This window comes from Mus pahari, chromosome 17 (assembly GCF_900095145.1).
Source record: "Mus pahari chromosome 17, PAHARI_EIJ_v1.1, whole genome shotgun sequence".
Lineage (NCBI taxonomy): Eukaryota > Metazoa > Chordata > Mammalia > Rodentia > Muridae > Mus > Mus pahari.
In genome coordinates, this window is record NC_034606.1 from 21,315,769 (window position 1) to 21,339,919 (window position 24,151).

Below are 24,151 nucleotides of genomic sequence, written 5' to 3' on the forward strand. Positions count from 1 at the left end.
ACACACACACACACACACACACACACACACACACACACACGGCAGTTGAGTGGAGGAACTCACACTTAGTTTTAGGTGTCTTCTTTTTGAGTCACTGGTTTCTTATTTGTAACATGAAATATGCAAAAGGACATAGTGCATGACCCAGATCCTGTTTCCTTCTAAACATGTATAACTTCCAGCCGCTCTTCATTCTCTACAAGGAGAAGCGCCTCTCTGCTAATTAGGCAACTTCGTTGATTTTTATGAGAGAATTCATCATGTACTTTGAGATTATACCATCTATGAGAAGGACTCTGAATGTCAAGGGACCTGTTTCTTGTGTTTCACCGGCTTTAGAGGAGTTTTAGCTGTTTAAAGTTTTCACTGTGCTTTATTCCTTTAGTACCCTTAACCCCACCAAGAAATTTGAGGATCTCCAATGTTGGCTCTAACAGCGCTCGGTTAACCTGGGATCCGGCATCGGGAAAGATCAGTGGTTACAGAATTGTGTATACCAGTGCAGATGGGACAGAAATCAATGAGGTAAGATGTGGGCCATGATATTTTTCAGGTTCTTGCGTAGTTGTTCACTATGGCCTCTTAATGAAAGTCTAGTGGGTTGAGACCATTCTACTATCCCTTCCTCTAGTGCGGTCTCTACAAGCTAAGCGCTCATGAGAGTCAGCTGGGACCACCCCTTTTCTGACTCTGAAAGATGAAATTTTCTCTCTTCCCTCTGTCTGTCTCTTTCTTTTGGTTCCTGACTAGGATGTAACTATGCCTTTTTTCCTGATACTTTGGACTCCTTTACTCTGTCCCTAAAGCCCCACTCCATGTAGTATGGCTGCCTGCTCTCATGTTGTTGACCTCCATGTTGATAGCTTCAATGGCAATGACTTTTAAAAAAAATCTTTTCTCTTCCTGCAAGCAGATGTTGAGATGTACAGCTTGTATGCCTTGAGGGGGGGTGTCTTTCTTTTAGACTAATAAAATTGTCCTTCATCTTCAGCAAACAAGCAATAGTAATAGCATAATTTATAACTATTGTATATAATAACACGCATTTCCTTTCATAGTTCACGGGGTTCAGAAGGTGGGAATTGGATATATGACTTTCCTGACGCGTGAATGGCCTGAGCTACCATGTCCTTAGTGGCCTTTTACATGTCAGTGCATGGTCTAGGGAAGGTGATGCAGACGACAGCTAGTACTGACATCTACATCTCTGAGTTTTCTTTTCATGTGATGCCTCTGGCACTCACCTTTAGGAGTGTTGGCTTGAGAGTCCCATGACACAGGTCCAAAGGACAGGGAAAGTACTTAATGGAATTGTATCACCTTTAGTAATCTAGACTCAGAAGTCATTTGAAGTCAGCCATAGTCATACACACATGTATGATCACAGCTCTTGGGAAACTCATTCAAAAGTATGGACCTCATAAGAAGCCCACATCTTAAAGAGACATGTGATGTCACCACCGCAGTTCTCCATTGATAGAAAATGTCAGAAGTTCCTGCCTACATCCAGTTCACTGTGGGGAGAAACACAGATTTCACCTACTGGGGCCAGCTTGGCAGACGTATGAGGAGCCTGTAAGTGGGAGATGGCCACCAGTGTGGTTACCCCGGAAGAACAGAATATGGCAGTTAAATGGGAGTTGGGAAGTGTATGTCTATACTACAATGTCTTTTGTGATGACTAATACATTTAAGAATTCTTTCCTTAGAAACATGTTCTAGCAAGATAGCAAGGCTTTTTCAGTTGTTGTTTTATTTTTGCTTATCTTGGTCCGGGAAGCCAAGAAAAAGAGGGAACTGTGTTGAATTACATCATTTCTATTTTCTGACTAAGTAAAATAAGTATTTTCATATGTTGGGACAAACTTTCTCCTGCAATTAAACTGAAGTAATATTTTGCAGTGCATACGCTCATCAGGGTCATGGTATAACAGAATATGAACAGGGCCACACTTTCTAACCTGAACAAAGAACATTTAACCCTTCACCTCAACCTTCATAAATCTGAAGAGTAAATATTTCCAGTAAGTCTGGGGTCATTGGTGGAAACTTGCTTTGTCTTTTAAGATAAGAACCCAGAGCAGTAAAGCAATTAAAGTTAAAAAAAAAAATCCCTGAGCTACAGTTGTTTTGCTATTGCCAGTCATACAGGAGTTATTCTCCCCAAAGTTGAATACTTAGCTGTATAAAAGGATCAGGCACAGAATATACACAGGAGGAACACAGTAATTAAAGCGTGGAGTTAAACACAACTGCAAAGAGATGTATCGTCAGCTACGTTTCTGACATTTCAAGCTAACTTAATCCATATATGCTGAAAGAAAGACAATAAGTCAAGACCAGTCAGCTAAGACCAGTGACAGGGGCAACAGACGAGGGGGTGATGAGCGTGGTGGGGATGTCTGGCCACCGAAGCCACCTCCCATCTCAGCACCTGTTATATTCGGATTGAGAGAGGAGGCATTCTCATCAGATCGTGGGGCTTCTGAGCATATACTCCATGATTCCTATGTTTACACGTTATTTCTCAAGTTAAAAAATTGAAGTATATTGCTTAATGGGCTTTGTAGTCGTTTGGATCGCGGAAAGCTAGAAATGTCTTCCCGCTATCCAGAGAGTCCAGAGAGCACGACCACTGAGCCAGCTGGATACATTTTGGACGGAATGATAAAAATCTTTAGAAATACAGAATTGTACGCAACTCAGCGTTCCTGAGGATGAATACGTGCAGCTCTTGACCAGTGCCTGCACACTCAAAACTTCAAAGACCTTGAAAAAAACATTACTTTATGGCCAATACCCTTCGTCTGTATAGGGTCTCCTAGGGTATCAATAACAGGACAAATGCAGAGTAACCTCCTGCCCCATCCAAAGAATCCAGCCATATCGCACTGGTAGAAAGGGATTTTTTTTTTAAAGATCATTTCCCCAGGAAATAGTCACAAGCAAACGGTCAGAGTCAGAGTCCTCCTCTTCTTGAGTGGGGTGATCCTGAACGCTGAACCTAAGGCCTTACACTGCTCCACCAATGAGCTTACTTTTTGCCTTGCCCTCCCCCCTTCCCTCACCTCCCCCACTTCCTCCTCCTTCTCCCAACTTTTATTATTTTTGTTTTTGGCTTTACTGAAATGTTTTATTTTTGAATCAAAGACTTCCAAGTTTCTTGATTGACATAAGATCAGGCTACATGAGACTGGTAATGAGGCAAGGATACTATAAACAATTACCAGTCTATACTGGAAAAATATGTCTCTGCTTAAATCATTTTCCAATGAGTCCAGATTTTTTTTTTTAAATCACCCTTAACTGACCTAAATTGAAAACAATGCATGCTGGACTGGCTTCAAACTGGCTATGGAGCTGAGGATGACTGTGAACTTCTGGTCCTCCAACCTCCAATTTCCAAGAGCTAAGATGACAGCTGTGAACCACCACACCCAGTTTAATGCCTTTCCTAGAAAATGAGCCTAGGGCTTTGTGCAAGCTAATCACTGAGCTATACAACCGGCCCTGGGAGGTTTTTTTTTCCTGTACATAAAGTAGAAGTTGCCTATATTTGCATTAAAATATTTGAAGAGTTTATTGTTTCCCAAGCAATTAATTAATTTCCCATTAATTAATTAATTTATTCATTCACTGTACATCTCCATAGCAGCTGCCCCGTTCTCTCCATAGTCCCTTCGCCTGCCTCCCTTCTGAGAAGGAGGTCCTCACTGGGTACCAACCCACCCAGGCACTTCAAGTCACTGTAGGTCTAGGCATATCTTCTCCCACTGAGACCAGACAAGATGGTCCAGTTAGGGTAATGGGATACATAGGCAGGCAACAGATTCAGTGTAAACCCCTGCTCAGGTGGTTGTAGAACCCACATGAAGACAAAGCTGCATGTTCGGTACATATGTTTGGGGAAGGGAGGAGACCTTGTCCAGCCCATTCTTGTTCTTTGGTTGGTGGTTCAGCTTCTGGGAGCCCCCAAGGATCCAAGTCAGTTGACTCTGCTGGTCTTCTTGTGGAGTCCTTATCCCCTCTGGATTCCTCAATCCTTCCCCTAACTCTTCCACAAGACTCCCCAAGCTCCATCTAATGTTTGACTGTGGATCTTTGCATCTGTTTCAATCCACTGCTGTGTGGAGTCTCTTGTAGGACAGTTATGCTAGACTCCTGTCTTCAAGCATAACAGAGTATCATTAGTAGTGTCAGAGATTGGTTCTTGCCTGTGGAATGGGTCTCAAGTTGGGCTGGTTATTGATTGGCCATTCCCTCAGTCTCTACTCCATCTTTGTCCCTACACACCTTGTAGCTAGGACACATTTTGGGTAGAAGATTTTGTGGGTGGGTTGGTGTCCTTATCCCTCCACTGGGAGTCCTGATTGGCTACAGGAGCTGACCACTTAAGGCTCCATATTCCCCACTTCTAGGAATCTCAGGTGAAGTCACCCTCATAGACTCCTGGAACCTTGGTCTTTGGAACATCCTAGAGATGCCCCTCCACTGCTGATTTCCAGTCACTCTTCCAGTCTTCTCTTCTTGGTTCTCCCTACACCTGATTCCTCACCTCCATCTCACTCCCCATCCCCTCTTCCACCCAGTTCCCTCTCTCCATCCACCTCCAATGACTATTTTAGTTCCCCTTCTGAGTAAGATTCAAACATCCTGCCCTGGGAGTTCTTAAGAGTTAAAAAAAAAATTCCAGACTTTGAATTAATCTTATGAGTGAACGAGTAAGTTACCATTTCCTAAAAGAAAACAAGAAATGCAAGATGCATCCAGGTTCTTGAAGATGTGCTTGGCTGCTTGGTGAAGCTCGTGCTGAGAAGTTGGGAGCTGACCTCTTGTCAAGGAGCTTCCAGAGCAGATGATGATGAAAGACATTCAGAATTTCCAGGACAAACAGAAATGTGGTGAGAACCTTGCCAACACAGTGGAGACTAATCTGGTTCAAACCCTCCCGGACATTTGATACTCAAAGAAATGTAGTGAACTGAAACCCAACCGAAGCTTCAGTAAGCATGGGAAAGTGAATTCTCTCCCAGAACTATGCCCCGCCCAAGAAAATAAAATTCTAGGGCTGAGACCAAGAGGCTACTCAATAATGCACCTGAGTTCTACCAGGACTGGCCTATGAGTGGGGAGGTACAGCAAATGAGGGCGTGTGTTAGGGACTGACTCCCTGCCAGTATTTCCAGGTCAGGCTGAAGAGAGTAAGATGAGCCATATTGAAGAGTTTCAGTTACTGCCTGGGTGGACCTGGGGCTTTAAGTCCTGAGTTTGTTGCTTAAGGATTGTGCTGCTTCCAAAGGGCAGCCTATAATTAAGAACATGACCTCAAGAGGAGGTCTGCTGTTCTTGACAACGGATAACTGTCAAAATAAGCCCAGAGAGAAGAGGGCCTGTGGACTCCAAGAAAAGATTTTTCATTCCATTTTGGCCAATGCTCGTTCCTCACAGGGAGATGAGATAGAAGGATACAGAAGAAGATAGGCATAAAATGGGATTCTCCCTAAGACATTAATCCGAGGACAGTTTACCTTATTAGCATGCAACTAAAGCTAGTCTTGGCTAGATTTCCCCTCCCCAACACTGAGTATGACTGCATAGAAATGATCTGTGTTTGATGGTTATTAGGGGGTGTAGAGAAACATATTTCATATTTCTTTGTCTGGAATGGAATGCGTCTGTAGCTTGATGCAGGCATGAGAGTCCTAGGTTCCCATGTCCATTGTTAGAAGGGTGCTGTTTGGACAGCTCAAGCCAGGAGGAGTCACAGGTTGCTAGTCCCCGTGAGGGCCTGCCTCAGAGTGCATTTCAGAGCTTCAACTGAGCCACCAGGTCACCCAGGCATTTGGGATGAAGCTAAAACATGGTCACTATTTTTCCTTTGGAGAGTCATTTTAGGAATCGTGTGTGTGTGTGTGTGTGTGTGTGTGTGTGTGTGTGTGTGCTCGCTTCGGCAGCACATGTACTAGGAATTGTGCGTGGTTGCGAAGCCCAGGTTGGAAGGAAGACATAAGGCTTTAATGTCTGCCTTGTTGCTTCATGGAAAAGAAAATAGTATGTCTCCTCTCTGGAACTGAGACCTGGGTACTCAACGATACTATGACAGCTTTGCTAGATACCAAGGGATATTACTGAGTTTATGTTCCAACTGCTCTATCTTCATCCCTGAGCCTTCTTCCTAACTCTCTGTGGGGCTTAATGACTCTGGAAGATGGCAAGATGGTGGTGGTCGATGATGTTAATGGATCTAATAGAACTGGAGTCACTACCACTAGCCACGCACTGCACTGAGAAAACTTAATAAATCTTTCTTTACACAACCAAATGCTAGTAAATCAGGGGTGAAAGGCTCGAAACCATCTCAGCACTTCCTGTGAAAGGACTTAAGAAGTAGGAGAGAATACGGTGCAGCCCCTGATTTTTATCAAAGTAAAACCACCGTTTTTTAGGCTGTGAGATGCCAGTTTCCATCAGCCAAGATTCGGTGACACAACCCGCACTCCTCCTTGCTCAATAAGACTCTTTCTTTATACGCTCCACCCCCAAATTAGGCTGAAGGGAAGGAATAGCTAGACTATTAATAAAGTTCTTCACAAATTAGTTGCAAAACAGTAACCTCACAGTCATTCCTGTCTTTTCTTAAAAGTCTTCTCATATAGTTAAGATTGTATAGCCATATAGGCTGGAGTGGGGCGTATCTCAGGAGGCAAAGTTCACTCTCCAGCACTGCATAGACCAGGCATGGTGGCACGTGTCTGTATTCTATGAGACAGGAGGACCTGAAGGTGATCCCCAATTATATGATGTCCCCCTCAAAAAACAACACAAGAAAAGTATCTAATAAAAAATGGCACACAAAGCTTTTTATTTGGTTCAATAAGTTAATTCGGCATTTATACAAATTATATATATAAATTATATAAATATTATATATATAAATTGTTAGATTTATATATATTATATATAAACTATATATGATATATAATATAATATATTATATATACAAATTGCATGTATTATAAATTATATATAAAATTATATAAATTATACAAATTTATACAATATATATTATATATAAATTATATAGATATAAATTATACAAATTTATACAAATTAAGTGGTAAATAAAATCCTTTAGCGAATGAGCAGATTCCTTTTTTTTTTTTTTTTTTTTGTGGTTTTTCAAGACAGGGTTTCTCTCTATAGCTCTGGCTGTCCTGGAACTCAGTTTGTAGACCAGGATGGCCTCAAACTTAGAAATCCTCCTGCCTCTGCCTCCCAAGTGCTGGGATTAAAGGCGTGTGCCACCACTGTCTGGAAAGCAGATTCCTTTTTAACAGATACCTGTACTACATATACAATAGCTGGTTTTATGCTTATTTGCATTTTCCCCATTTAGACTCTCAATGAACCTAACAAATTGGATTTCATTTTCATGTAGGGTTGTTAGTCATACAAGATTCCCATTTGTCACAGAGTGGAGGCTTAAAAGGAAAGTTAAAGTGACGCCGATCTACCATTTAAAAGTTTTATAGCTCAGAACAAACAGTTACACTCCTTAGCTTCACGTTCTTCTTTGGAAAGCCATTTTTATAGGTACTTAGAGTGTGATGAGGGAAGATAGGGAAAGGGGATCTGAATTAATGTTACATGTTGATTCCTACAGTTACCTAAAGCAGTTCGGAATACCAGGAAACAGTGCATAGATATCATTTTGGAAGACACATATTGAATTGATATTTTAAATATAAATTTGTGGTTTGTGCACATAAATAATGAAACATATGGTAAAAATACATCGAAGACAATAGGGTTTAGAACCTAAACATCTGGGTCTAAGTTGTAGGTCCTAGTTTGCATACTCTTGGGTAAGACCCTTAACTAATTTTTCCATCTTCAAATTGAGCACAGAAATTCATGCCCTTGGAGTCTTGGTGAGGGTCAATTGATGACTTAGTACAATGTATAAAGACAGTGTCCAGGAGCACTAAATACAAAGAACCATGTAGAATATTGCCGATCAGTCAGGAGGAGTTGATCCTTACTTTCAGTGACTCTCGCCGAGCAACAGCAGCCTGAGGCTATGTAGTGTGTCTGGTCCTGGTCCTGTTTCTCTCTGCTATGTGGCGTCAGCACAGGGGACTTGCATCCCTCCAGGAGCTTGGCTGGAATGGAACTGTGGAAATGATGTCTCTGCTGCCAGGTGTCTTAGTTAGAGGCTACACGGCTGCAGCCGGCGGTCACACTCTTGCACAATGTCTCCAGGTTCCAGAAAAGTAGAACCCGTTCTCCAGGTTGGCACTTTTTGGGTCTACAGTCGATTCCTCAGAGAAGGACATGGCTTCTGAACTGGTCCTTACTTTAGACAAGTCCTTCTCTTTTACAAAAAGTTTCCGAGGTGCTTTTGTCTTAACTTTTGAACTCAGTTCATTTAATAACAGTAAAAAGGAAACCGAGTCACACGTTATCGCACAGTCAGACAGAGTGTGGAGGGGACCAATCCAAGTCCTGCCCCAAGGGGCTTGCATCTAAGGTAGAAGCCAGGCAGAATGCTAGAAGATGCTGTGAATAGTGCCAGGAAGGAAACAACAAAAGCAGCATTAGAGAACAAGTCTGCTGACAAATGTGGGAAGGGAACACCACCCAAGGAGGCACGTTCAGCATCCATCGCTGAAATGGATGAGGAAGGCTGACTTTTGGAAAGAAGTGAGCAGTAGAGTCATAGACAAAATGAATTAATGTGCAAAGACCCTAAGTAGAAGAGGATGAGAGTGTGACAAAGGCCAGTGAGGCTGGAGACCAAGGGACCGTTGGGAATCCAGGGCAGAGTCCTGGGATACACAAGGTCAGGGTGATCTCTTGTGATGTTTGCTTTTGATTTGAACACTAGTTGATGAACGATTAAGTGAAGGAAGGAACATTTCCTGCTTTGGTAATGGTCACTGTCGTAGTTAGGGTTTTACTGCTGTGAACAGACACCATGACCAAGACAACTCTTATAAGGACAACCTTTAATTGGGGCTGGCTTACAGGTTCAGAGGTTCATTCCAGTATCATCAAGGTAGGAGCATGGCAGTATCCAGACAGATGTGGTGCAGGAGGAACTGAGAGTTCTTCAACTGGAGGCTGCTAGAAGAAGACTGACTTTCAGTCAGCTAAGAGGAGGGTATTAAAGCCCACGCCCCAGTGACACACCTACTCTAACAAGGCCATACCTCCTAATAGCACCACTCCCTGGACCAAGCATGTACAAACCATCACAGTCACATCAGCTACCATGAGCAAACTTAGAGCAAATTTACCTTTGCTTAGGCATCAAGACTAGTTATTGGCGGTATGTAAAATATGAGACTGCGTTGTGTTGCTTTAAAATGTCTTTTGAAATCACTTTCAGTGGGCCCTAACTTGACAAAGCCTGCTCTCAGGTAAATATGGTTGTTTCTTCAAATTTCTGGAATACCACCAGAACTAAGTCATCTTATTTTAAGACACCATGTCTTGTGATAGGGATTAATTAAGATATATGTTAATCTCACAAATGTGGGTGCCATAAAACATGATTTACGATTAGATCTCCAAACTCTGCAGCTTGACAGCCCAGCCCCAACCTCCCCATGATAAAGCCATCTTCATCCTTTCTTTCTCTTACCTTCAGGGTGGTCTGGGTGGGGGATTTGTGGTTCAGATACCGCCCTCACCTCCTCTTTATTTTGTGCTCTCTCTTCAAGGCACTTTACATAATAGGTCCTCAGTCCCTTTCTTCAGGTCCTAATATCACAAACACATACACATATATCACACACACATACACATGTATATATGCACATTCATATATACATATATACAATGCACATATATTATATATACACACGTATATATCCATACACACAATATATGTATATTCCTTCAATTATTTCTTTAACACATACATATGTAAACATATATACAGTACACACATATAAAAATATGTGTATCCCCTAATTATATCTTTCTGTGAAATATAAAGGAACACTTGAATATTTACTGTTTCCTTTGGTGTTAATGTGTCTCTGCATGGTTGGTTACCTGCGCAATATGATAGAGTTTGTCATCTATGACACAGCTATGGAGTTAGTTCGCAGAGCCCAGACAGTGAAGCTAAGACTGTCAGCTCTTAGTAGACTTAGCTAGAAGCTTTGCATGTCAATCCATCACCCTCAAAAGCCTCACATACCTTCTGAGTCTGTCTAAGTAAGGCTAGGATGCGGACACTCTCTGGCTTTGTGATTCAGTGATTCAGTGTTGTGCTTTGCAGTCAGCCGAACTGGAGATCATACTAAGATGATCTGCGTAGTTTGAGAGTATCAGGGACTGATTGTGGCCATTCCGCTCTGCAGGTTGAAGTCGATCCTGTCACTACATTCCCTCTGAAAGGCTTGACCCCCCTCACGGAGTACTCCATTGCAATTTTCTCCATCTACGAGGAGGGCCAGTCCTTGCCCCTGGCTGGAGAGTTCACCACAGGTAAGCCTTCTCCTGGACTGAAAAGGTTTAGGAAGCAACTCCTTAGCCAACCTGCAGCAACCTCCTCAACTGTAACTTTGAATCTATATTCATTATTAAGATATTACGAACACACAATTAAATATCTAAAATGTGCTGGCTAATTATTTTTTTTTAATCAAAATAGAGAAAAGAGAGAAAGCACCATCTCACTTTAAAAGGTTAATTTCCTTACACCCATGCACCAATGGGAAGCATGAATTTGACTCTGGTAGGTTAAAAAAAGGACATAAAGTTAGAAGGAGGATGAGGTTGGGGGGGGTCCAGGAGGAGTTGAAGGGAGGAAAGAGATGTGATAAAAACATATTGTGTTCATTTATGGAATTTCCAAACAATAAAAATGTACAAAAATAACATACATTGTTGTCTATTTACACCCCCCATTTCTCTCTTTTTTTAAAAAAAAAATTATTTATTTATTATATATAAGTATACTGTAGCTGTCTTCAGACACTCCAGAAGAGGGAGTCAGATTTCGTTACAGAACAGTCGGCTCTCTTAACCACTGAGCCATCTCACCAGCCCCTCTCTTATTTCTTAATGTAAAAGGTTTACCCTCTTCATCCATTCATGTGTGTGTGGGTGCATTAGGCCAAACTCCAAAATTTCTGGTATCAGACAGTTTTCTGCCCATAGGAATGACATTTTAATATTACTTAACTTAATGTTATAATACAACAGTATTGTAACAGGGCCCCAAACTCAACACAGTAAGGAATGACTGAAATACCGAGGCAAGCACATTATGGCTGACCTATCTTCCCAACTCCATTTTTTATTTTTTTATACTTTATGAAAATGGCCCAGTATCAACAATGTAAGAGTTCTGGAGTTACTGGAAACATTTTAGAGAACACTGTTTCTGTGGTTTCCCTAATTTATGCTGTTGGAAGGTACTGGAACTAGACATTAAAGTCACACCGGATGGATCGAGGATGGTTGCCATTCTTCCAGTGCTTTCCAAAACCCAGAGCTCCCTCCGTCTTCCCATCCCATGGCCCGCTGGGAGCTGCTTGGGCTTAGTTTCTCGCCTTCTCATTTCTCAAACTCCATCTCCTCCATGGCTCACAGAGGAAGTTCCCGCCCAGCAATACTTGGAAATTGATGAGGTGAAGACAGACAGTTTTCGAGTGACCTGGCATCCGCTCTCTGCTGAGGAGGGGCAGCACAAACTGATGTGGATTCCGGTCTATGGCGGGAAGACCCAGGAGGTGAGTTGACTGAACCACAGTAAAAATCGATCCCGAACATGTTCCCCGGAAGTGAATCCCTACTGCCGAACCCAGGTTGGTCTTCCCTTTAAAATGGACAAGAACTTCAGGAGTAGCATCTTGCAGGACACGGCATTTGGCATTTCAAATGCATCAAATCATGCTATAGTTCAACGATTAAGGATGCATTGTTACCAGGGCTCCAGTTTTATAGCTCAGATTCCTCGACCCTCGCGAGTAACAGCTGACAAAACTTTACAATGCTACTTTTACAACATTAATAGTATATTTGTTGAGGGAAGTGAAAGCCATAGAATCTGTAGTTTGATTTTTAAAGTGATTTCAGGTTTCCTCTGTTTTATTCGGTTAGTTCTTGCTTACACACAGATTTTTCCTTTGTATTTTTCTTTTAACTTTCACCCCCCCTTTTTCTTCTTTAAAAAATTGTTTCTTTTACTATTGAGTTTATAACTATGAACTTTCCCCTTCTCTTCAACCTCCTCCCTCCCTCAACGCTCCCATGATCTCTTTCAAATTTAAGGACCCTTTTATCGTTAATTGTCATTAAATCCGCATATGTATATGCTTATATATTATACCGGAGGCTCAGGAATCATTGCTGGAGAGGGCATAGAAAGATCTTGAGAGGTTACAGAGACAAAGTTTGGAGCTGAGACAAAAGGATGGACCATCCAGAGACTGCCCCACCCAGGGGGTCCATCCCATAATCAGCCACCAAACACAGACACACTATTGCATACGCAGCAAGATTTTGCTGAAAGGACCCTAATATAGCTGTCTCTTGTGAGGCTATGCCAGTGCCTGGCAAACAGAAGTGGATGCTCACAGTAAGCTATCAGATGGAACACACCTTTTTAGCATATGAAGAAAATTTCAGTTTCAAAGGTGTATATTATTAGAGGAGCTAGAGAAAGTACNCAAGGAGCTGAAGGGGTCTGCAACCCTATAGGTAGAACAACAATATGAACTAACTAGTACCCCCAGAGCTTGTGTCTCTAGCTGCATATGTAGCAGAAGATGGCCTAGTCGGCCATCATTGGGAAGAGAGGCCCCTTGGTCTTGCAAACTTTATATGCCCCGGTACAGAATGCCAGGGCCAAGAAGGGGGAGTGGGTGGATAGGAGGGGGGGAGGGAGGGTATAGGGGACTTTGGGGATCGCATTTGAAATGTAAATGAAGTAAATACCTAATAAAAATAGAAAAAAAAAGATTGTAAGACAAAAAAGAAAGAAAGAAAGAAAGAAAGAAAGAAAGAAAGAAAGAAAGAAAGAAAGAAAGAAAGAAAGAAAGATCTTGAGAACCAGAGGAGCAGGGAGCTTGCTGTGAGATTGTTTCTCCTATTAATGTTAGAAGTTACTCCCACAAAGACTCGCCAACATGACTGCCGAAATATGAGCTAAACAAGGAGGACAGTAATAGACATGCCCAAGTGGACAGGGTAATGACCATGAGGCCTCAGCCCTGTAGTTCAGGAGAAACGGTCTTTCCCAGGGAACAGCACACCGACTTGTTTTCCAGTACCAAATGGCCAGTCTCTCTCCCCCACCACGCCCTTCCTCCTTCCAAAGTAACCGCAGTTACCAAGCATCAGATGCTTTTCAGGTTGCCCTCAAAGAAGAGCAGGACTCTTATGTTATTGAAGGCCTGGATCCTGGCACGGAGTACGAAGTCTCCCTGTTAGCTGTGCTCGACGACGGAAGCGAGAGTGAGGTGGTGACCGCGGTGGGGACCACACGTAAGTCCTGGAGTGTGGACGTTAAGTCTGGCATTTGAGCTTCAGGGTCCACCATGCACACCCATAGCCTGTCTTTCCTCATTGGGAGTCGGGCTTTGTCTTGTCTTATAGTCAATGGCTTTCATGTGTGAAGCGCCGTGATTTCTCAAGACTATCATTACACCGAAGACACTGAGCACCTCTGTCTTGTTTCTAATTTTCTTCTCAAGCACTGAACACTATGTTTGGCCTATCTTAATTGTACCATAACCACTCTCAAGATGGAAAGGTAGATGAATAGACGACAGGTGGGTGTAATCATACGTGATCAAATTGGAAAATAAGTTAGATACTAATTTTCCAAGTTGATTTTGGTCATAAGAACTTTTTGCAAGATTTATTCACTGATAGTCCCTTGTTTTTTTCTTTTTGTAACCATATATTAATTATATCCTTCTTTCTTAAAAATGAATTAATCATATATTAAGTTCTCTTAAGTGGCATTCAGAAGATTTATTGACCAGTGCAGCTGGGGGATCCTTACGTTATAAACTGAAGAGAGAGTGTGGTCCTATACAGGGGAATCCAGATGAGCCCTGGTAGTTCTGTCAGAAGCCCCAGAGCTGGGCTCACCCTCCTGAATTATATGGAAATGAGACAGAGAGGTTGGGCCTAGTGTCCCTGTGTCTTCAGATGGTGGGGAAAGACTGTTTCTTAAAGGGACTGTGACTTCAGAGGAGGCGTTTCCCAAAGCTAGGAGACATTGTCAGCCAGTATTTGTGGACCTTCTAGATGGGTGTGTTGATCTGCATGTGAATATGGCACACCAGGTAGCCACTCCATCTTAGCACCTACTCAGGGTAGACTCAGGATACAGAAGAAACACAGCCTCCCAGAGCACATTGCCCTCTTGGGTGGTCTTTTTTTGGGTAACCATTTTACAACTTGGTCTGCAGTTTAGTTTTCTTTAATTATCATGGCTATGTCCATATTATAAAAGCATGATTGTGAGATTGCATAACTTTGTGAATGTAATTCAGGCACTTATCTGAAGTGTCGGATGAGACACTAGTGCCTTTCCAGTTCACCTTCCTTATTCATTGAAACAGTGTCTAAATCTGCCTTACAGCTTAGTCAGTTGTTAGGAAAGAAAGATAACATCAGTGTAATTTTCTTCATAAGTTATACAGTGGCTTATGCAAATTTATGGAATATTGTCTTTACATAATTTAAAAATGATGAATTTTCTTTCAGTTGATGATTTTTGGACTGAAGCACCCACAACCGTAGACCCTACCAACCCTGTGACTTCAGGTGAGGACACTCAGGGGTCTGTTTATCCTCAACACGTTTGATTTAAACAGAGTTATGTTTCCTAGTTCACTTAGCTTTAATTTAGTTACTAATTAGAGAAAAGATGTCCTGTTCTTGCTTTCTCACGAACAGTTCACGTGTCACCAGCCTTTGAACTTGACACCCTCTCTTCCACCGTGTACCACTTTGTCCCCTAGTCCACCATCACTAAAGCTCTCTACCTTTCCTACTTTCACCTGGATTCCCACTCATCTTTCTGAGGCGGTTAACATAGCACCACCCACAGAGGTCTTGTCCCAGTCACTTCTGTGGCTCTCTGTGGAGAACTGATTATTCATGCCACTTCCATTCGTTTCTGTTGGGACCTGAGACTTGACTTATGTAGTGTTAGCCCCTCACCAGGAGTTTCTCCTCTCATCTTGGCTTTTCTCTTTACCTCAGCACATTTAATTAACACACTCCCTGTCTAAAACACGTCCACAGCTCTTCATTACCCAATCACTTGTTCATTCCAGTGTTTATCCTTCAGCTAATCTTTATCTGGGCTTTCTTTATTGGAACACACAAGTTCCCCCTTGATAGTTCCTGTTTTCTGTCTTGGCACCAGAGTTCTGGAACTCTGCCTTGAACTGAGAATTTCCCACAATTCCCCTTTGTCTTGTAGTATAGCAGAGTTATACCAGTTAAAGCCTCCTAGCTACTTGGTGCCGTGCTTACAATGTTTCTCAAGACTTGATGGTGCATGTGTCAAAGATCTATACACTATGACATTTAAGATGGGTTCGGTGAATGTTATTATGAGGGGGTGGATGAGGAGAATGGAAACGCACAGTGGGCAAGAGAGAAGTCAGAAGAGGAATACAAAAAATGGAATATGTAAGGGAAGAGACACCTTGGCAGATGGAGAGGAATGTTCTAGTGAACACAGGTGAAGAAATTTGGGCAGATATCCCAGAGGAGATACCTTGTGTGGGCTGGAAAGATGAAGGCAGCCTGAGCTGGGGAACTGTTCTTGAGTGGGTAGTGTTAAGACAGGCCTGGGAGGAAGTAGGTGGATGTTGCTGGATGCTGCCTTACACATGGAGAGTGATGAGATCTGGTACCCTCTGCCCATTTCAATGAGAGGGGGCGAACATGAGGTCCTAAGGACCATGCCCCCTTTTGCCTTTAGCCCCGTGGGTTTCCTTCAGCTCTCTGTCAGCCATGACCTGGGAGCTCCTGCTTCACATGGGCATCTCTCAGAGACCTGCCCTGAACGGTGCTGGATGCCTACTCCCTAGATGGTATCTGTGCTTTCATTTCGGGATATGCTGGGCTACAAGTTCTTTAATATGTGGTTCTATTTGTTCCAGTTCTCCAGACAGGAATCAGAAACCTGGTTGTAGATGATGAAACTGCTACTAGCCTGCGGGTCACGTGGGACATTTCTGACAGCAATGTGGAGCAGTTTAGGGTGACCTACCTGACAGCCCAAGGGGGCCCTATGGAAGAAGTGGTAGGAACGGTCTGTATAACTAACTACTGCTGACCAGGGGCCCCACAGCCTTTGCTGGTGGAGCTACCACGGCTGTTTGGGGAGATGAGCAAAAGCTGTCCTGCTCATTGCCTGATGACTCCGTGTCTGCAGAAACTAACATTCTTGCTCGATCTAAGATTCACTGTTGGTCGTCAGTGAACCCTATCGACACAGATCTAACCCTAAGACCTGCCCCACGCAGATCGCTTCAATCTAATCACGCTTCTGCAGTTTTTTTTTTTTTTCTGTTATTGCTTTTGCTGTCTTACACTTCTGTTAACCAAAATAGGGCTATGGTAGAGTCATGCCAGGCATGGTGGCATATGCCTATAGTTCCTAGGGAGGCTGATGTAAGATCATCTAAGCCTAGGGGTTAGAGACCAGATGGTAACACAGCTAGACCCTATTTATTTCAAAAGCAAACCAAATCAAGATAAGACCAAGAACCACTATACATGACCATTATACGCATGTATTTGTATACATGTATGTAGATGCATATGTACAAGTTCAAGGCAAGTATTAACCTTTTTTTGCTCTTGGGAGTCTACTATAAAGCTTTTAAGCAAAGTAGACATGGGGGGTCTAACAGATATATTTTCACTCATTTTAATAATAATAATAAATACTTAACTAATCATTAATTATTACAATATACTATAAATGCATAATAATTAATTGCTAATAATTAATCAATAAGTAATTATTAATATCAAATCAACTCATTTAAAGCATTTTTATTGGATTTTCTTTATTTATATTTCAAATGTTATCCTCTTTACCAGTACCCTCCCCGAAACTCTCTATCCCACCCTCCCTCCCCCTGCTTCTATGAGGGTGTTCCTCCTCCCACCCACCCACTCTCACCTCCCCACCCTTAATTCCCTTACACTGGGGCATCTGTTATGCCTTCATTGGACCAAAGACTTCTCCTCCCATTGATGTATGACAAGGCCATCCTCTGCAACATATACAGCTGGAGTCATGTGTACTCCTTTGTTGATGGCTCAGCCCCTGGGAGTTCTGGGGGGTCTGGTTGGTTGATATTGTTGCTCTTCTTGTGGGGTTACAATCCCCCTCAACTCCTCCGTTCCCTTCTCTAACCCCTCTACTGGGGACCCCGTGCTTATTATTCTCCCTTATTCTTTTTTTTTTTTTTAAGATTTATTTATTTATATGTGAGTACACTGTAGCTGTCTTCAGACACTCTGGAAGAGGGCGTTAGATCTTGTTATGGATGGTTGTGAGCCACCATGTGGTTGCTGGGATTTGAACTCAGGACCTTCGGAAGAGCAGTCAGTGCTCCTAACCGCTGTATTCTCCCTTATTCTTAATCATGGGTATTTCTTCTCAAGGCTTTGTGATAAATTTTCTTTAAGTTGTTTTATGTGCATTTCTATGTGACAAATATGGTACATTCTTAATCATGGCCTCCCCACATTTTCTTAATTTACATTTTATTGTCCCCTTTGGAATGGTTTCTTTTTTTCTAGTTCCTTTATATTTATTGCATATAGAAAATCAAATCTGTTAGTTTAATCCGCAGACTTGATATGTTTTGGAATTGTTTCCTATACTGGTGTCCAGTTTCCATCCAGGGGCTACTTGACTACTCCCTCACAAGCACGCTCTATTTATTACTGTGATATATCATTACTAAATTTGCTTCTTCTGCTGTGTCATTCTTAACACACTAAGGAGGAATTCTCGAAAACTCACCACTGGACATTAATACCATTGCCCCCACCTCTTTTAGGTTACACTGGAAATCCTTTATTTGAGCTCAAAATTATCTCTCTCCAGGTGATGTAAGAAACATTACAGGGCACAGCGATGCCCCTCAGGACCTGGCGGATCGTGCATAGCCAGCAGGTTCATGCCATTGATCTAGGAGTGGGTTTGGAAAGTTAATGGGTACCCAGACGGTTTGGGTTACATTGTAATTTCACTTCAACAATAAATACATTCCAAATGTTTCATGATTGGCAAACTTAAAAAAAAATATATAATCAGGTGTGCCAATTAAATATGTAATTTGGGTATTTTATTCTCCCTAGTATTACTCCACTATTCTAATTTGGTTTCTAAAAATAAGAACCTGCAGAAACTTCCCAGCATGAGATACTTTGCTTTTTGTTTGCAAGAACCACATTTAGCTCCTTGATGCTAATTCCTGCTGATTTGGAAAAAAAAAGTAACAATTTAATCTCACACGGTGCACTGGTAAGCTCTGCACAGCAAAATAATAACAGTGTTTACTTTGGGTGGCTCCTAGACTGGGTTCCCTCAAGAGTTTCTTTGATTTAGCACTACTTCTAGCTGAAGCACTTGGACACCTAGGCGAAGGGAAACCGATCGAAAGTCTTAGTCCGCCCAGCTAAACAGAGCTTTAAGGAAAAGGGAAACTGTTGAGAAGTTTACTGTACAGCCGAGAGTTGGTTTTCCTCCACATAAAAGAAATCCTAGTGGGAGTCTTTAACTCCCGAGCCCCTTTAGTGAATTCTAATTAAATTAGACTTGTGCATGTAACTTTCAGGCACTTTATTAATTTAAAGACTGGCCTGAGGATTGAGAATCTATAGATGTGTTTTTTATCAAATACTACTGCTTTAGAAATGCAATGATGTGTTATTTTAATTCTTCAGCTAATTAAATAAGTGTGTGTGTGTGTGTGTGTGTGTGTGTGTGTGTGTGAGAGAGAGAGAGAGAGAGAGAGAGAGAGAGAGAGAGAGAGAGAGAGNGAGAGAGAGAGAGAGAGAGAGAGAGAGAGAGAGAGAGAGAGAGAGAGAGAGAGCACGTGTACAAGTATATACTCCTGTGGAGACTAGAGGTTGACTTTGACTTTTGGTAGCTTCCTCTGAAATTCACCTCATTTTTAGAGACAGGATCTCTCACTGAATCTGCAGTTTGACATTTTATTAGACCCGGTAGCATGCAAGTCTCCAGGATCTGCCAGTCTCCACTTCCCTAATGCTGGGTTATAGGCATGTGCTGCCATGCCCAGATTTTTATGTGGATGTTGGGATCTGAAGTCAGGTCCTTATGTGTGGGCTATGAGTGCCCACAGTGACATCTCCCCATCCTGCCTTATCAGTGAGATAGGAAGAAAGTAAGATGTGTCTGAGTTTAGGAGAGTGAGATGTAGGTCGATGACAAAGCCAAAAGACCTTGAAATCGTGTGGATGAAATGATATCTTAAAATGATGATGTCTGAGGTGAAGAGAGAGTTTAGACAATAAAGTGCTTGCCTTGAAAGGATGAGGGATAAGTTACATTATTAAACCATATTTAAAAAATGACACTGGGTGTGGTGGTGCTCCTGTAATCCTGGTGGGGCGGGGGAAGGCAGAGATAGGTGGATCTCTGGGCTTGCTGGCCACCTATCCTAAGCTACTCAATAAATAACACATCACAGAGAGACCCTATCTCAAAAACAGAGTGGATGTGCCTGAGAAATGATATTCATGGTTGTCCCCTGGCTATTACACACACGTGCACATATTTGCATATGCATCCACACACACATGTACCTCCACACATATGAATGTGCATAAACACACACACACACACACACACACACACACACACACATACACACACACATGCGCGCGCGCGATGCTTGCCCAGGAAAGATGGATGGCTAGCCCATACTATGAAAGCAAAGAGGAAAATGTGTCCTGATCATAGACATATTTTCTCTTACCATTGGCCCAAGTTTTCTCTTCACTGTTATACCTAATTTTTTCCCCTAGTACACAGGGTTTCTCTGTGTAATCCTGACTGTCCTGGAACTCACTCTGTAGACCAGGCTGGCCTTCGACTCAGAAATCCACCTGCCTCTGCCTACCAAGTGCTGGGATTAAAGGCATGTGCCACCCTGCCCGGTAGCTGATTGTTTTTGCCTGGGCAAAGGATGGGGTAGGACTCAAGTTGGAGAAATGCATACACATGTAGTATTGCAAACCAAAAGGAAACAAGAAGAACTAACTTTACCAGTTAGGGTATGTGAGTTACTTCTGAACTTTAAGGCATAATGAAATCTACCAAAGTTCAAAGGAAAAAGACAAAAAGAACTGCAACATATAAAAATGGCAGTCACTATTTCATAAGGATTGTTTTGCACGGCGGTTCATGGCACTGCAGAGTGCCAGAGACAGCGACCTCAGTTTTGTTGTCAGAGCAGAGATGTCTCTGTTAGTTGTAAAAGGCTGCTTGGGATCCTAGCATCCAATAGCCTGTAAACTGCAGACTGAAGACAAGCTGGTGAACCTTATCTAAAGAGTGGCTACTTCAGCTGTGTCTTAGTCTCCTGCAGGCTGAGTCATTAAGTTTTGGAGAGCTCCTGTCAGTCATTTAACATTCCTGCAACAACCCAAGAGTGCCAATCACGTTTCTATTGGTTTAGCTTTATTGTATTTGATACAAGTATCGGGTGACAGTGGACTGGAATTAAAGCAACGCCACAAACACAACTCTGAATGATCCTTCATCGCCATCGGAAAAACCACGGTCTAAAAATGGAATTTAGCAAGATGGGACACAGCAAAGTGTATGAACTCTATAGTTTTTTCTGCAAATCACAGCTTGCTGTATGTGGTCCAGACAGCCCTCATGGAGCGAGACAGAAAGGTCACATATCTGAAAAAATTAAAACCACAAAGCTCCCTAGCAGAATTTGCATCGCATTTAATCACTAACATCTTTTCCAGAGTTGTCTTAAAAATGAAAGGCACCATCTGCTATGACTGCAGCATCTGTGTCTTAAGTAGGAGCTTCTAGTAATATATATATAATTTGACTTTCTTTTACTTAAACAAGCAAAGACTGAACAGGATGAAATTTGCATACCCCAGAGGAGATTTCCATTTCTCTCTCTCTCTCTCTCTCTCTCTCTCTCTCTCTTTAATTTTATTTTTATGTATGTGTGTGCACACGCTTGTGTGAAGGTGGCATAGAGGTCAGAAGTCATCATCACTTGCAGCTGGAGTTACAAGGCACTCAGACCTCAGACCCACCTGGTATGAGTGCTGGTAACTGAAATCAGGTCCTCCCAGAGAGTAGTGTCTTAGGGTTTCTATTGCTGTGAAGAGACACCATGACCATGGCAACTCGTTTTTTTTTTTTTTTTTTTTTTTTTTTTTTTTTTTTTTTTTAAGATTTATTTATTTATTTTATGTTTGTGAGTACACTGTAACTGTACATATGATCGTGAGCCTTCATGTAGTTGTTGGGAATTGAATTTTTAGGACCTCTGCTCGCTCTGGTCAACCCTGCTCACTCCGGTCAACTCCGCTCGCTCAGTCCCCTGCTTGCTCCGGCCCAAAGATTTATTTTTTATTATACATAAGTACACTGTAGCTGACTTCAGACACACCAGAAGAGGGCGTCAGACCTCATTACGGGTGGTTGTGAGCCACCAAGTGGTTGCTGGGATTTGAACTCAGGACCTTCAGAAGAGCAGTCAGTGCTCTTACCCGCTGAGCTATCTCTCCAGCCCTCCATTTTTTTCTCTTGATAATGAATATGAGGGTGGAAAAAAACGTTTACTCTGCGTACTTGTATGGCATAAACCCCCAAAGGTTAAGCAGGCCCTAGATCAGATCTCTAGGGTTTCAATATGGTTCCTGTACTGGGCCATGTGGGTCTGTTTCTATATCTATAAAACGAATGTGACATCACTACCTTCAAGGGTTATGGTGACGATGAAGCTACTTCCTGGATTTAGATTCTTCTAGTAGCATGTGGCACCAAACCTTTGGCACTTACTAAGGGTTGTTTGTTGTTATAAACCACAGCAACTACTTTCTGGAGAGCAGTGGGATACCCTCCAGGGTGAGCACACCGCTTTACAGTATTCCACAGGCGACCTTTGATCAGCAACAAGGCTGTATGCTTCCCAGTGTGAGACCCAACCTTATTTAAAGAGCATCTACATGGGTGGTGTGCTAGACAGCCTGGAATGAAAGGCTGGGCTCTGCTCCAGCATTCTGTTGAGGAGAGACATCCCTAAGGATGCTACCCTGACGAGGCAATGCAAGTCAGGGCATCCACAACTGCCTTGCAGCCCTTCCTGCCAGGGTTGCCTAACTCACTCTAGATTAAAACAGAGCTGCTATTTTTATAACTGCCTACCCAAGATTCCACAGGACGCAACCTCCTGTACACTCGTGTTCCTTTGTTTGATTAGCAGAACTATGGCTGTCTACTGCAGGCTTTCCTTATACCCAAGATGGTGGCATGTCAAAGCTGAGCTGTAGCATAGCAATAGCTACTTCTGGGTTCACCGAAAGGTTTTCTAGGACTCCATGATGGATGGATTCCTTCCTCCTGTCAGAAGGAGAAGGCATGGTCTCAGCCTGCTGGCATCTCACCCAGTCCTGGAATGGAAAACCTTTTTGGATGTCTTGATCTTGTGACTCTTTTAAGCCCCCTTAGGTCAGTTTGTACACAATCACATTTTTTTCCCAGCGATTATTAAGTTCCCAACAACTCAGAGAAGTGCCAGCATTTGACTGCTGGGGCATAGGCCCAGTATTTTGTAGTGAATATGCGGTTCAGAATATTCTCTTAGAAACAGCAGAATTGTACTGTGTGCCACGTGGCACATTGCACACCAGCTGGTGCAGGGTCCCTGTGCCTCTGGATTTCTTTTTTCTTTTTTTTTTTTTCTGGCAGTTTTAGTGACAGAGGGATAGCGGATCCAGATGGAGGAAGACATCTCCTTCCAGATGTAAGAAAGCTGCAGCAATTTTTGAGTATTGCTGTTAAATATGTTTCAAGTTAAAAAAAAAAAAAACACTTGGCTCACGATGCTTTACTCTGTTGCTTCTGGATGGCACCCATCCTTTCTAATTGAAAGAATAAAATGTTCGGGTCAGGTTATCACTGAGGAAGGAAAATAGGGGAGGCTGGATTTGCAAGAGGATGCTCAAGTCATTTCAGCAGAGATAAGCAACAGTCTGGGTTGGAGAATGAACTCTATAAACACAAACACCGGCTGGCTTGGCAGATGGTCATTCCGTCTTCTCCAGGAAGGCTGAGAAGATACTGAGAGGAGATGTTCTGTGGAGTTATTCCTATTTGGTGCTTATAGACTAAAGTTTCTGCGAGGGATGTGGCAGGGAGAGATGCTTTTGCACGAGTGCTTTTCCTTTCTCTAGCTCACTTGTGACGCTTTCAAAATGTCTCTAGTCCCACTTCTCTATGAGGCCAGTGGGACTAGGAGTCTCACACAGCCATCGTGTTTGCCTTTCTACTCAGGTTATGGTGCCTGGAGTGCAAAACAGTCTCCTTCTGAAAGCTCTACTTCCAAACACTGAGTATAAAGTCACGGTAACCCCTGTCTACACTGTCGGAGAAGGCGTCAGCGTCTCTGCTCCTGGGAAGACTTGTAAGTGAATCTTTGTCTCCTTTGACACTAGTTGATCCATCACCTGTGATGGGTAAAGTATAGTGCAATGATTAGGACCAGAAAATCTGCCAGAATCTTGTGTATGGGTGTGGACCCATGTGCAGTACAATTTGGGCAAGCTGTGGGCTACAGATTGATTCTCTGTGAAAGGGGAAGCACAGAGCAGAGCTGAACCCTCAGCTTCACCTTGTGATGCATCACACATCCCAGTGATTTGCCAAGGTGGAGTCCTCATGGTCTCGACCTTTCTTCACATTTCACAGGACCACACCAAACTGAGGCTCTTCCTTCCTTTCTTCTTCATCATAATGAAGATTTTCTTTAATAATCATCATCATTATTTTCTTCTTCTTCTTCTTCTTCTTCTTCTTCTTCTTCTTCTTCTTCTTCTTCTTCTTCTTCTTCTTCTTCTTCTTCTTCTTCTT

At 42.5% G+C, this 24,151-nt stretch overlaps 1 protein-coding gene across 4 annotated transcripts in view; it reads left to right on the forward strand.

The window, feature by feature from the left end:
* Col14a1 (collagen type XIV alpha 1 chain) overlaps window positions 1–24,151 on the forward strand; it is a 215,110-nt gene that overhangs the window by 86,281 nt on the left and 104,678 nt on the right. For 3 of the 4 annotated variants that reach the window (XM_029548078.1, XM_029548079.1, XM_029548080.1), the window contains exons 14-20: window positions 386–525; window positions 10,374–10,500; window positions 11,611–11,750; window positions 13,374–13,506; window positions 14,740–14,799; window positions 16,152–16,303; window positions 23,576–23,705. In XM_029548078.1, the coding sequence (XP_029403938.1) occupies window positions 386–525; window positions 10,374–10,500; window positions 11,611–11,750; window positions 13,374–13,506; window positions 14,740–14,799; window positions 16,152–16,303; window positions 23,576–23,705 (882 nt within the window). The remainder of the gene's footprint in view (window positions 1–385; window positions 526–10,373; window positions 10,501–11,610; window positions 11,751–13,373; window positions 13,507–14,739; window positions 14,800–16,151; window positions 16,304–23,575; window positions 23,706–24,151) is intronic. The other variant, XM_021216500.2, reaches the window with a different exon arrangement.